The following is a 13,783-nucleotide window of genomic DNA, read 5'->3' on the forward strand; positions in this document are numbered from 1 at the left end:
TTGAACAAGACATGTCAAATATTGCCGCGACCAAATTGATCACCTGACATAAATGCAATAAAAATTTACATACTTTGTTTAGTGACTAGCAACCCAGAAACTCCTGCTTATTTACAAAAAAGGGATCGCATCTTTCCCTGGGACATCATCTCATTCATGGCTGAAGTCAACTCGGGGCTACTTTTAAACCCCGACGCGGACCTGGTGGATCAAGCCTCCACGCTTGAAGCGGGACTTCCTCCACCTCTGTGCGATTACTCCAACTTCCATCTCTGGCAGTACTTGGTAACACTTTGATAAAAAAAAAAAGTTCTCGAATGCGCTGCGCAATGGAGGGAACCAGTAACTTTGTGGTGTGATATGTAATGTTGGGGCGTGGTTATTCATTTCATGTCGTTATTGGTGGGATAAATCCCCAACCAATTTGTCGTGTTGCTTAGCCGTCGGATTTGCGGCGAAGCATTTAATGGTGGTGGTGAATAGCAGCCACGCAAGATTTATTGACGGCCTGAGGGGAGGTTGATTCCAGACCAGCGAGGTGCAGATGAAGGCTCAAAGGCGTTTGTGCCCAGAGGAAGGTCTCGGCTAGACATAGTCATGCTGGGGGTCTCGGTAACAATGGGAGAAGACTCGGAAATGTTAACACGAGTTGATCCCCAGAATCTGTCCATGATGGGGTCGTGAACAGCAGTATCTCTGCCGTTTGCAACGCTTCGGCTAGGATCTGTGGTGCTCAATCGTCGGGTCTGGGTGAGACCGAGACGGAGAGTCTGGGGAGCAGCGCGAACGCCACGGCAAAGTGTCTGGATAGAGGAGCTCATGTTGATAAAGCTTGGGACTGAGTGAAAACTAAGATTATTATTGAGTTGTAAGATAAGATTGGAGTTCAAAGTCTGGAGATCCGAGTCTTTGAGTGTCTTCTTATATCTTTGTCGGTTTTGTTCCGGGCTGATGGTGCTTCGGCTCGGATGAAGGGAATCGGTCTGGAATAGGAAATCCCCCACACCAACTTCCCCGCATTTCTTCCCTCTCTGCCTGTACCCCAAAGTCCGAAGTGGGCTTATATTGACTCTGGGACCTGATATCGGTAGTTGGAAAACACAAGATAAGATAGCTGCTTATCAATGGAACTTTCTCCGATGTTCGGGTGTCTCCAAGTGCCTCTGAATGGCTGCCACTTCCGTTATCAGCCCACATCGTTCCCTTCTACGGGGTCAGTCATGCCATCCTTTTGCGCCATCGGATCATCTCCAACGACACCAAGTAAGATCACAGATGTAGGTGCGTGCCATTGGACACGCTACAAGTGCTAGTTGGCTGGTAGCTGAGACCTTGGTTCGCTGGCTTCTACATCAGTATCGCTTTGTATACGGGCACCATAGCAAGACATGTAGAGGGCACTGGGCAGCAAATTTGCCTTGGTGACGTGGCTTTACCGGAAACTTGGCTAGTAACGTTGTGTTCCTGATGCTGTGTAAGGACTGGAAGTTTGGTAGAGCGACCCAAACCCTGGGGTTTCTGGTTAAAAGCTTGTGTAGCCAACTGTATAACATTGAGCCGTAAGAATGAGACATTGTTGATTCAATCCATGTGGCAATATGTATACTGTATTTTGCACATCATCGCATGTATATGGAAACGAACAACGAACAGACCATTTCGATACACTCTTGATCGATGCCACGTATCAGTTTAATAAGTTAATCAAGGTTTGAATTCTGCTAGCTATACTAGAAATGAAAGTCTGTCTATACGCTTCGAAGTACCTTGGGCAGATTTTAGAACATAGAAAAGTAAAATCCAGCACGAGGTTTTAGGTTTTGAGTAGTTATCGCCATACACAAGACAGCCTTCAATAGTATCATTTACCTCGGAAATCATTTGACTCATACTTTACTCCTTGCCTCGAAAATCAAGATGATGATAAACGTGAAAGCACAAGTTCAAGAAAGTGACCAAAAGACTAAGATGATGATGATAAAAAAGAAGGTGGCAGATAACCGCTACATTGGTGTCATGGAACAAACATGTAAGGGGAGCATATGCTCGAGAATACTGTTGTGCATGATATGATAAAAAAAATCGAAGCAGGGTATTATTGCGTCGATTGCGTCTTCTTGGATCGAAGTCGGGTATCGTTCTTGCGATGGATGTCGGGATCGGATCGTAGCTATAATATGTGATTGTTCGGTCGACATCCGGTATGTGCAAGTCGATTCTTAGCGCATCGTCGGTTTCGTGCAGGCCTCTGTCGGTTGGTTGATAGCGTATTCCAACGCTAATGATACTGCAAATAAAGGAAACCTCCGGATAATTCCACCGGGCAGGTTACCAAAAACTACTGTTGTTGCAGGATGCCATTGTCTATGACAGTGAGTTCCTGCCACGGCGACCACGATGGGACTCATTGGTGACTGTTGTGGTAAGGGCATTATCCACCACAATATCGTCCCTCCTGAGTGTTCTTCGTGGAATCCAGAGGAGTTGGATGGCTCCAATGACGGCAACAACAGCGCAACTGGCCCACGCTGTCACGGAACCTGCAAGTGCGTAGAAAACTCCAACAAGAGGGGGAGCAATAGTACGTGCCAGGCAAGCACCAGACATGGCGAGTCCGTTGACCCGTCCAAGCACGGCTGGAGAGGGTGTGGCGTCCTTGATGAGAATCAGGCAGACAGGAGCCACGATAAGACCGCAGAAGCTCTGCATCAAGAGCGACAAGTAGATTCCAGCAGAGGTGAAAGGCTCGGGAAAAGCGGAAAGGAAAGGCATGAGCATGTAGGATACTGGGTAGAGGACGATCATGCTAAGGAACGAGTGCCACACACCCACGCGGCTCACGTACATGGGGAAGACAACGCCCTGGATGAGCAGGCCCAGAACACCATTGACGGCCAAGTACAATCCGACGTCGTGCACAGTGTAGCCCAGACCACCAACCAAGTCAAGCGTTCCGCGTGTTTCGGAGGGTTCGTCGAGCAGATACGTGGCAAGAAGGCTGCTTGCAGCCATTTGGTGGTACGAGAAGATGAGTAGTGCGACGATGAGCATCATAACGGTGTAGTTGAACGTCTTTTCTTTAGACTCAGATCCTTCATCCTCCTGCTCCTCGTTGGGCGGTGTTAGGAGATCCTGGGGCAGTAGGACAGAGTGGACGGTTCCAAAGGAAGATCGGCGCAGATCGATGAAGTCGTGCTCAACTGCCATACCCAAACTGGACTCGGCAAAGCGTGGGCGCGATCGGCTGGTCGAGGGAGACATGTGTCGCATGCGGCTGCGGGAGGCGGAGCTTCGGTACTGGTTTCGAACGCGTCCGTGGAGGGGGGTTCTTTCGTCGATGGACTCCAGGTCGTCGACGACTGGAATATCCTGGTAGTTGAGAGCGGCGTTCTCAGCCTCCTCACCGGGTCTGACGAGGGTCTCCTCAAGGAAGAAAATACCCTGGATGACGGCAATGACGACAACAATGACCGAAACAAGGTTGGGGAGCAGGAATGGGTATCGCCCGAAAAGTCCTTCTTCGGAGAAAAATCGAGGGTACCAGTAGGCTGGCTGGGCAAGGAAACCTCCCATGGCAGAGCCAATGATGCCACCCAGAGTCCAGATGAAAGGCTGAACGGCATAAGCCTTGGCTGTGGCATGATTAGCGTCTGTTCGTCATTCGAGGTAAATTGGGAAGAAAACTTACGCTCATGCTCTGGCAATTTCACCATCTCAGCAACCATGGTCTGCATGACAGAGACGTTGCCGTTGAGAGCACCGCCCACAAATCGTGCCAAAAGAGCAACCCAGTAAGACTTGGCCAGACCAAAGATAAGACTGGAGAGAGCGACACCGACGAGTCCAAACAAGACAACAGGCTTACGGCCAATGCGATCGGAGAGAATACCCCATCCCATAGAAGTCAGGGCCTCCGCGAGGGCGTAGGCCGATACAAGAAGTCCCGCGTAAAATGAAGCATCTTTTTCGTCAATACCCAATTCCTTGACCATTAAAAAAGTGTAGGCCAGAATGGAATTGAAGGCGATGGGTTCAGAAAAACGACATATTGCTGGTGGTTGTTAGCGATGCGATGCGGTGAAGCTCAGTGGAAATGACGTACCGAGAATCGTTAGTTGCCTTGTGGGAAAGGCGTTTGGGTCTTTGTCAGCCACCTTTACTCCTCTGAGATTCATGATCTGAATGGTGACGCGACTGCCTCTTTTCCCTTTTGTTTACTTGATAAATTGAATGGATGAAACCACTGGGTCGCGATAAAAAGAAGAAGAAAAAAGAGAAGAAACAACGGTCGGGAGGGAAGATGGGAAGAAAAGAAAAAATCTTTTGGCGGGCCATATGACTTTCAAGTACTAAGGTTGTCGGTAGGCTAATAGAATTTCACTTTTCACACCATGGGCGCACACTGAATCAGGCTCCTGCTTTGGTCTCCTTCTGCTGCTTGTGGTAGACCGGCCCGTAAACCGACTTCGGTGCTACTGGACTTTTCGCTATTGTAACCCCCACGTAAGAATACACTGGCCACCATGGAACCCTGCTACGGATAAAATTCGCTTGTTCTTTAGTGCTCTTGCAGCGGTTATCACTTGGCAATAGAGGGGCTGGATGGGTCAAGTTACAGCGCCTGCCTACAAAAGACAATCATCCTGGTCACCTTCAGCTCCTGTCATGATGCAACCAGGAGATATGACATGGGGTAAAGTGGATTATTATTCCCTCATTATCATTCAAGAGTAAGACATCCTTCATTGTCGCATTTTATGTTGGCTTATGTTGGAATGAGCGTTGGCCGAGGTTCAATACCTCTCGGACAACATTCCCGGGTTAACCCTTGCTCATTACTCGAGACATCGATTCTCCAGCACTAACATGAATCACCACCATAGAGTTTTTCCTTTTTTTCTTCTTTTTTTTTTCCTTTTTCTTTTTTCTCGGCTTCCCCAGTTTTCCATCTCTTTACAATTCATGTCCGATGACTTCGCTTCTTGTGCTTAGTATGACAATGCTGTACAGTGGAAAGCATCGATGATCAGTGGCAAGCTAATCGGTGCACTTTGTTTGCTCTTTTTCTTCATTTTGCCTTCTGTGGCAAAATATACTTTCGCTTGATCCAGTGTCGTCAGGGTGCATGCAAACCATATTCAAGCTGTCAATCTGTCAAACGAACTTTAACATCAATAAATGCAAACATACTTTGTCACTGTCAAACAAACCTTGCATTCTGCAATTGGTGAATCAATAATCCATGAAACCGAACAACCAACCCTGTCTCAGTTCTCGAAATCGGTCCAAGATCTTACTCCCCCTCCCCAAGTCGTACACCGTTATTCCGCCAAGACATGACACTAATTAGAGCCCACCATCATTCAGGTGTGGCGAAACGGAAATCGTTCAACTGCCCAACGTTAGCGGGAGATAATGAGCCAATCGACACCGACTTTCTAGAAGTGACGATGAGGCTGAAAACGGTAAAGACCATTCAGAGAATGTGAAAAAGAACGGTATGTGATGGTGTGGTCTTGGGAGCAGATGATAGATCGGATTCAGATCTGTCGCTTGGCTTTTAGCTTCCTTATCAAGGCCCATGCTTGCTGATCTGCAGCAAGCGGGCATCAATCAGAAGCAGGGCCCGTCTTACGGTGTCTTCTTTTCTCTCTTCTCTTCTCTTTGATGCTTCACCTCGCTAATGCACAGACCCTTAACGGCTCCTCCTCGGCCAGCCATGTCTATACAGGCGCGATAAGGCGTTGCAACCCCAGATATCGACGCCTATGCAATGCAATACATCCGGACCAATAATTGTCTGCTGAACAATATTAGTGCATGAAACTGCCGCTTTCGTCAAGTGAGCTGATGGTGATTCTCTCCTCTTCCCCGCTTGCTCACCGGCTTTCTCTCCTAGTGTTTGGTGGCTGGGGACTGACCGTTCAGTCTAGTACTACCGCAAAAACAAGTTCGTCAACCATGGCTTGGTTTGACAATTGAGGATAGAGCGGGTATCCAGGGAGATATCCATGATCATGCGCTACTTGAATGCGCACCATCGATGGTCGCCTGATGAGCAACCTGGTAACCGACGTACCCCGATCCCGCAGTGAGAAATCCAGATGGACGGGTCTCGATTCATTGACATGGGAAACTGAACGAGGCCCTAAAAGTCCCATTCTAGGGATAATATTTAGCACATGGCTTTTGACTGACACATGACATCTCCAGAGTCCAGATTGCTGCATTGTTCCGGCGGTGTGGTCCGCCCAAGCAGCCAACTACCGAACTCAATTTAACGGAAGCACATCAAGACAACTTCCATTCTGCGCAACACCTCCCACAATCGCCGATCAAAACTGGCATGTGACTGGAAAACTGTGTTCACCAGAACAGATTGCTTTTGCTTGGTGTGCGACAGATCATTTCAGAAACAGGGCGTCGTTGAATCATGATATAAATTTTGTATCACTAAAACATAACATGGAATTTTAGGTGGGTAGGACGAACTTCGTATCGGTCATACATGCAAGCAATCTCTTCCAATCCCTATGCATGGGGAAATAAGCATCGGTAGTCCAGGAACGTCCCGCTAGTAACAAGTCTCATCGTCATAGAAGCTGAAACGGGTGAGACAAAAAGGGCTTGCTTTGTATTAAGCCATGTCGTTATGTTTCACTTGTAATTTCTTATTCCTTGAACCGCGTACCTGTATCATATCATGCAAGTTGCCTTAGTGATTCATTAATAAATTGACCTGGATATTGGCATCTGAACAACGCTATTGTCCGCGTGACTGTAGGCGATCATCATTCTAACCACACATTAACTACTAAAAACAGTATTGCTGTTGAGCATTTCTATGATGAATAGTTGTATTGCAATTGTGAGGTGCGCGAAGGTAGAGTTAAGGCAGATGCTAGCATTGAAACGCATCAAGCAAACTTCGTCTTGGGACGGTCCTGCAATTCCCCATCCAAGAGTATATCAACCTTTTCATTATAAAAGCACAGCAGTTTCGCAATAGCCCCGCTCTCATGTGTCGGATGATTATAATACCAGACCAAATTCTCATAAGTCTTTCCATCTACCACGACGTGATAGTATTCAGCCTCGCCTTTGTAAGGACACTTAGTCTTGAGGTTGCTCTTTCTGAGAACAGTCTGGTCGACGGATGCAAGAGGTAAGTAGTAGCGGGTTGGCAGACCTGTTTCGAGGAGATGCATCGACGATTCAGTCTTGGCAACGGTTTTGCCGCCGACTTGAACCTCGATGGGGCGCTCAGAGCGGAGGACGTCAACGCGTTTGAATGGGTCTTTGGCGTGTACAAAAATGGGTTCGTCTTCCTCAAGCCATTGATCTGTCAAATGGTCAGCCTTATATCGTTGCTGGCCACACTATGACACGTACCTATGCTACGAAAATCGATTCGTACCAGATCGGACAGTGGTCCAAGGGTCACATCTGGAAAGAATCTCAGGACTCCATCAACTTTCTTCTCTTCAAGTACATCATGAGCTGGTACGATGAGTTGAGAGATTGCTGCTCGCTCCTTGAGCTCAACCGAGATGTTCTGCTTGTCAGCCAATTTTCCGTTCCTGATATCCACCGTAGGCACGTAAATTGTGGGAAAGTTATCGTGTTCCCAGACATAGACGGCTTTAGTAGTATCAACAACAGTGATATGATTATGGATAGCCCGGATCCTGCGAGATGTTGGGAGAGCTTTGCGAGGACCGTGTTCGATGAGACTCTGCGCGAGTTCCGCGAGACTGTATCTGGCACTCATTGTTGAACAGTCGATATGGAACAAGAATGAAATTTGTTCAATTTACAACTGCATAAATTTGGAATATGATAATTTTATGCCGGCTGTCAGCTATTCATGGCGAGCTAAGGTCGTTATAAATGTCATACCCCGCTCATAATGACGCATCAAAATATGCACAGTATTTATTACCCATTGGACCCTTGATTTATAATCGCCTCCATGGAAGATATCACAGCCACGGGGGACACCTTTTGGCTTTGAAATATATGATCTGACAAAATGAAATACAAGGTTCCGCCTCGATGGACTGCGCCTGTAGAATCTTGATGTCAGGCTTGGCTTTACCTTGAACTCGGAGCTTGGACGGCCAATAATTACTGACGACAGAACGCGCTTTGAGCAATTACCATATGACCTAATTGTTCTCCAAGTTTAATCTTTGTTCTTTCCTTCATGGAGGTGTTATAGCGTCCCATTGTGAAAGATCAGCCAACATGGTCTGGCTGTCAGCATACTCCACGTGGCTGTCCAGCTTGGCAAACGAAGATCATTTTGACCAGAAAATGGGTCATCTTTTCCACGCCAGCTCAAATTCCACAACCTAGAGACGTACGTGCGATAACAGCCTAATCGTGCCTGCAAAGCTCTTTGGGCATAATGGACACTCTTCCATCTGAAATCATCCGGAATATCGTGTCGAAATTGATTGTCGCGGCGCGTTTAGTCCCTCACATAAATGAACGCTGTCCCATAACCTCACTCGCATCATACGCATCGGTTTCTCGACAATGGCGGGACATCGTCGAGTCTATTACGTTTCGGCACCTAATTTTAAATTCTAGGAGACTTGATGAAGCTCAGCGTGAAAACTACCTTACGCCGCTTCGCCTTAGCTACATCCGATATATATGGTTCGATTTCGAATTTCCCGCACACAATCTAACAGCATCGACGATTCCAGAAGAAGATTACGATGATCACCTAGTTTTCAGCAAAAGTGTCAGACACCTCCTCGAAGTCCTTTCACGAATCCCGCCTCGAGAGGCCCCAGTAGTTGGCTTGGAGATATTTATAACGCCACCCAAAAAGTTCGCTCTTCGTTTGTTGCGGAATGAAACGAAACGGTCTCGCGAAAGGACAGAGGTCCTGTTTGGAAATGTGACGCCTTTCTATGTCGAGCTATTCAAAGACTGGGACGTGGAAATTGCCCAGATACCAGCTGTTTCCTATTTCAGAGTCGAACCTGGCTCTCAAAGTATTCTCTTCTCGCCATCATCCATCAACCGCATTGCTTCAAAGATGCCACGTCTATCAAAGGTGGAATGGTGGCTTACCGACGAAGAGAATATTGATTCGACTGCTGGGACGAGTCAAAGAACAAGTGAGTACTGTGCAAGAGATGAAAAGGGGACTTTATTTCTATGAGCCGAATGGTCCTGGGACCTTCCTAACATCAACGTTACAGTGTTTTCAAGGACACTTGAGATCATTCCAACGTCTGTTCAGTCTTTTGCTCTAAGCTATTTACGTCAGCCACCGCGATCTGCAGTCGACCGTCCTAATAGCACAGTTCCCCCAAGCGCCCAAGAGGATGTTCTAAGTCTATCCTTCTACTCCTTTACCCAAAGAAAAGGGCTGGACGATTTCTATCTCCTGGCCAGAGTTGACAGCACAATCCTTTTGCCCCAACAGCCGAAAGATGATGCCATCTGGCCGAGTATACGTCTTTATCACCTCGAACTCAAAGAGCATTTGCCTTCAGGCGAGTGTATAGCTCAATGGCAGCATGGCAAGGAAGGATACGCGTACGATCAAAGTATCATGGACAGATTCGCCATCGCTGCTGCGACCTGCGCCACTAGAATGCCAAAGATCGAGGAACTGAACATTATACACCATGGTCGTACACAAATTGGCATCTGCTTTAACGCCAAATCAGAAGATGAGCCTTGTCTCGAGTTTGTAGGCCAGCCGGAAGTCCCTGAGGCAAGTGAGGAGACGCTGGCAATTTGGAAGAAAGCAGTAAAGACTCATGGACTACAATGGAACGTGAATGTCACAAATGAGATGGGTAAAGTGTACCACTTTTATTAGTGGCTGCGTTTGTGATTGGAGAAGGCATGGTAGAGAGAAGCGTTTCCCAGGTGCGATAGTAACTCATGATATCTCCTTGACTTGAGCCAGATCACTTGAACAAGTCTCAACTTGCAAAGACGTTTATTTTCTCATTATTAATAACCCACCAGTATCACACTTGCAATCGGGCATTTCAGCTTACAACCGCCCTGTCAGATTTTGGTCCGATAATTAGCGCTATCGGCGGTGAGGCTATGTCGAAGCTGCAAATATAAGCCCCATTGAGGCGGAGCAACGATTAGTTGGGCTGATGGCTCGGTTGACAGGACCAAAGAACTTCCTATATTAAATATGACGCACCATACATAGTAAATTGCCCGTCGCACCAACACCATTTCACCCTAAAATATTCCTCTTCTCAGACATCAAGCCAGAATAATGACTTCAAGCAACAAACCGGAGCGAGCCAGCTTCAATGACAGCGTAGAGCCAATTCAGGTTCCTCTAAGCGCAGAATGGGGTATCCATGTCCCTGGTCACGAGATGATCAAACTCATATATGGATTCACCCCTCGAGATATGGACGACCGATGGATGTGTTGCACCGACGGGCCTGACAAGGAGGGAAACATCAGGGTCCGGATGTGTAGAAGCTGGAGTAGCATGGAGAATGTCGCACTTATCGGACAAGTGCCAGCCGAGGCATACAACAACGAGAAGATCATTAAGAGGGAGGGAGGTGTCATTTCGAAAATTGTTTGGGAGAAGCCGCAGAAAGATGAGTATGAACCTATGGATGAGAAGAGGGCGAAAGAATTCGCAATTAATTTCAGCAAAGCTTGGATGAAATGCGATTTGAAGGGGTAATTGAGAGTCGGATGCTTGGGATATGAATTTTGCGACCTCTCATTTATTTACAGCTTTTCTATCGGCCTTACTTGAGCAAACATTCATGATCATCTTCGCTGTCATCATATAAGGGTGCCTCCAAGTTTCAATACCATTCTCTCTCTATAGAAAATTGACTCTGTTCTGGCATGGTTAGCGATGTTCATTCGAGAGAACAAGGAACAAACTTTAGACTCGGCTCAAATCATCTGGTCGGCTGCCCTCTCGGAGGTGAAGGCATTCTTGCCCGAGCCGTTCTGACCTCTAGTCTCTCTGTGACCTCACAATGTTCCTCTGCAACTGGACGAGAGGCTGATGTGTACGCTTGGTTGTAGGGTTGTGACAGCGGAAACGATTGACGGTTGTTCATGAGCGGAGTTGTATCGGCGGTCTGGCTCGGAAAGAGGTCGTCTATGGCTTCTAGGAGATCTTCATAGAGGCCTTTCATGAATGGAATGATTCCGCACATTTTTGTTGAAATGGCACACGCTTTAGATGATTTATGTAAAGGCTGAGTTGTTAGTGAAACGTGCAAATTGGGATTAATCTGTTCGAGATCACGTGCCGTCAACAGGCAACCTGTTGTTTCGACAGAACAACGTCACAAATAATCTCATGTCCAATCGTGAAATCAATGATTTTGTATTAATCCCTGATTGTTCTTGGATATCTCACATGTATCGTTTCAATCGTCTCGACACGAAAGTCCATGTTTATCTACACCTTGTGTGACCTTCCCGACTTTGTAAAGCTATCCGTCTTCTCGCCCGACATGCCCTCATTGCTATCGTTTGCTTGTGCATTCTGACTGTTGGTCTTCTTTTCCTTTTCTGTCAAGTTCTGGCTTTCGAAAGAGTTTGCGTTTTGTTTTCCAGGTGTGCCCTTGAGCGAAGCCATGGCGCCATCGGTATGGTCTGTGACTTTCTTGTCGTGCTTGAGATCGGACGAGACGGGGGTCTTGACTTTTCCTGACTCCATACGTAGAGAGGTATATGGGCCGTACGTAGGTTTGCTTCGCAGGGCGGATGTGATAGTTGGGAGTCGAAACGACGACAAGGATTGGCGTGCGAAGGTCATTTTTGCAATTGGTCGTGGAGATTTACTGCAAAGAAGATGACCAAGGGTGCGAGATTACAGGTCGAGAAATAGAAGAAAGAGTTGATGTAGCTACAAGTTCGGTAATGGGGAAGCTGAACTGCAAATAATGACGACATTGTAAAAGCCGAGATACAATCGTCATCATCATGGTTGATGTCATTGATACATCAGGCCCATCGACTTCAACTTCGGTCTAATAAAATTCCGAATCATAACTTCCATAGGTAGCTACTAACAGAAGCATTTGAACTGTGTCTTGGGATAATGTTGTTTATTTTCTAGAGGTCTCGGTAATATGACTCTGGTTAAATCATGTTGACAACTATTCTCAGTGAAAGATGAGACCCGCTTTTGCTTCATTCCAGCCATCAAAAGACCGCATACACTCAGAGATTAATGTCTCTTGCATGCCATGAGATTGTGGAATGACTGCCGGTGTGGTGAGAGAGCAGAAGAATTGACTTTTAAGCTTTAGATGACAAGCATAAATAGCCTAAAAAGTATAGTCTAAATAGCATAAAGTGACCTAGTAATTTAGTCCCTTATGCTCCTAACAGTCAACTTTTCTGGTACTCTGATGACAGTAAGTGGTTTTTATAGCTGCGCTGTAAAATGACCGCACATTCAGGTTCTGGTACATAGTTGTTGAGACAAAGTCTGCAAGTTATTATCCCACCATAGAGTAATAGTTTATTTTATTTATTATTGATGCTTCAGACGACCGAGTGAACATGACTCAGGCAGACACTGAAGGATTCCGCACAATATCGGACACCTATTCCAAGACGACAGAGAACTTGTGCACTGGACAAAAAGACGAAATATGCACGTTGGTTCTTATCACTCAGAGCACACCTTCAGGCCATCTCCTTTAGAACCTTGGAGCCTAGCAATATGGCTACTGACCTCAGCGACACCTATTCTGTCTCTCCGTCAGGTGTATATGCTTTTAACCCAGGATTCCTCCCTTTTGAGAAACTCAGCAAACGAAGTCAAAGGAATTCCCCATCTCTGAACATCATCGATATCGACCTTGTTCTCCAGGTCTCGAGCCATGACTTGTATGGCAACAAAAAAGTCTGTTGCCATCTTCTCTTCAATCTCCTTATTGGCTAAAAATGAGGTTCTTAAATCCCTCCCAGTCGCTTCCCCTAGTTGTCGTGTGATCTCAACAAGGGAGAGCTTTTCGCTCGCAATTGGTACAAACTGCCTGTTGAAACGCTCTGGCTCACGGAATGCAGCAACGGCAAACTTTGCAATATCCTCCACATCCACATGCGGGAGACGTGTTTCGGGTGTATAAGCCGTCCTCAATATGCCGGTACGTATGAGATCGGGATACATCATGTTCACCTTCGGTTCAAGAAGATTGCACATGAAGAACCCAGGTCGAAGAATTGTCCAGGCATCAAATCCAGCTTCTTGGACGAGATTCTCTATGTCTCGTTTCCAGCCATGTCCCCGACAAACCGGGTGGTTCGGATCGTGGTATTGTCCCTTTTCAAGATCTTTTATGGCCATGCCGCTGGAGTAAATAACGTGTTTGACGCCAGTGTGCTTCGCCATATCGAGGATTCGCTTAGCGTGAGGGACTTCAGAGGTGAAGGTTGCAAGGTTGGGTACCACGTTCAAGAATACATGAGTGCATCCGTCTATGGCTTCCTTGATAGTTTTTTCGTTTTCCCAGTCACCAGGAATCACTTTGGCGCCCATGCTTTGGAGCTCCTTTGCGTTGAGGGACTCCATGTTGCGAGCTGTGGCGCGTACAGTCCAGCCTATGTCAAGGAGTTGTCTGGCAACTGCGGAGCCCTGTCTCCCTGTCGCACCGGTTACAAAGACAATAGAAGACATTATGCTCTCGTTCTATGGGTAAGAATAATCGTTCGATTTGATAAGTTACATAAGAACAGCATCCATGTTCTTATAGAATCACAGTCTACGAAATATACGCTTGTTCTTCCAGACCGG

The 13,783-nt window shown here is 46.7% G+C and overlaps 7 protein-coding genes across 7 annotated transcripts; 2 read left to right on the forward strand and 5 right to left on the reverse strand.

The window, feature by feature from the left end:
• Positions 1-14: 14 nt before the first annotated feature.
• Positions 15-943, reverse strand: EDB82DRAFT_499713 (uncharacterized protein). Its single transcript, XM_025735279.2, has one exon. It carries the CDS (start codon positions 819-821, stop codon positions 498-500), a length of 324 nt encoding a protein of 107 aa, XP_025586001.2. The 5' UTR covers positions 822-943; the 3' UTR covers positions 15-497.
• Positions 944-2,281: 1,338 nt separating this feature from the next.
• EDB82DRAFT_175167 (major facilitator superfamily domain-containing protein) lies at positions 2,282-4,288 on the reverse strand. Its single transcript, XM_025735280.2, has 3 exons — positions 4,103-4,288; positions 3,689-4,051; positions 2,282-3,632 (listed from the first exon to the last, which is right to left on the reverse strand). Exons 1-3 carry the CDS (start codon positions 4,173-4,175, stop codon positions 2,365-2,367), a joined length of 1,704 nt encoding a protein of 567 aa, XP_025586002.1. The 5' UTR covers positions 4,176-4,288; the 3' UTR covers positions 2,282-2,364.
• Positions 4,289-6,573: 2,285 nt separating this feature from the next.
• On the reverse strand, positions 6,574-7,885 carry EDB82DRAFT_175174 (uncharacterized protein). Its single transcript, XM_025735281.2, has 2 exons — positions 7,393-7,885; positions 6,574-7,342 (listed from the first exon to the last, which is right to left on the reverse strand). The coding sequence occupies exons 1-2, from the start codon at positions 7,769-7,771 to the stop codon at positions 6,918-6,920; spliced, it is 804 nt and encodes a 267-aa protein (XP_025586003.1). The 5' UTR covers positions 7,772-7,885; the 3' UTR covers positions 6,574-6,917.
• A 96-nt stretch (positions 7,886-7,981) lies between these two features.
• Positions 7,982-10,057, forward strand: EDB82DRAFT_175231 (uncharacterized protein). The gene is made up of 2 exons (XM_025735282.2): positions 7,982-9,134; positions 9,219-10,057. Exons 1-2 carry the CDS (start codon positions 8,411-8,413, stop codon positions 9,845-9,847), a joined length of 1,353 nt encoding a protein of 450 aa, XP_025586004.1. The 5' UTR covers positions 7,982-8,410; the 3' UTR covers positions 9,848-10,057.
• On the forward strand, positions 10,058-10,787 carry EDB82DRAFT_175236 (uncharacterized protein). The gene has a single exon (XM_025735283.2). The coding sequence runs from the start codon at positions 10,268-10,270 to the stop codon at positions 10,694-10,696; it is 429 nt and encodes a 142-aa protein (XP_025586005.1). The 5' UTR covers positions 10,058-10,267; the 3' UTR covers positions 10,697-10,787.
• Positions 10,788-11,343: 556 nt separating this feature from the next.
• On the reverse strand, positions 11,344-11,929 carry EDB82DRAFT_499723 (uncharacterized protein). The gene has a single exon (XM_025735285.2). The coding sequence runs from the start codon at positions 11,792-11,794 to the stop codon at positions 11,435-11,437; it is 360 nt and encodes a 119-aa protein (XP_025586007.1). The 5' UTR covers positions 11,795-11,929; the 3' UTR covers positions 11,344-11,434.
• A 545-nt stretch (positions 11,930-12,474) lies between these two features.
• Positions 12,475-13,765, reverse strand: EDB82DRAFT_499724 (uncharacterized protein). Its single transcript, XM_025735286.2, has one exon. It carries the CDS (start codon positions 13,664-13,666, stop codon positions 12,749-12,751), a length of 918 nt encoding a protein of 305 aa, XP_025586008.1. The 5' UTR covers positions 13,667-13,765; the 3' UTR covers positions 12,475-12,748.
• Between the last annotated feature and the right edge of the window lie 18 nt (positions 13,766-13,783).

Source organism: Fusarium venenatum (assembly GCF_020744135.1).
Source record: "Fusarium venenatum strain MPI-CAGE-CH-0201 chromosome Unknown EDB82scaffold_2, whole genome shotgun sequence".
NCBI lineage: Eukaryota > Fungi > Ascomycota > Sordariomycetes > Hypocreales > Nectriaceae > Fusarium > Fusarium venenatum.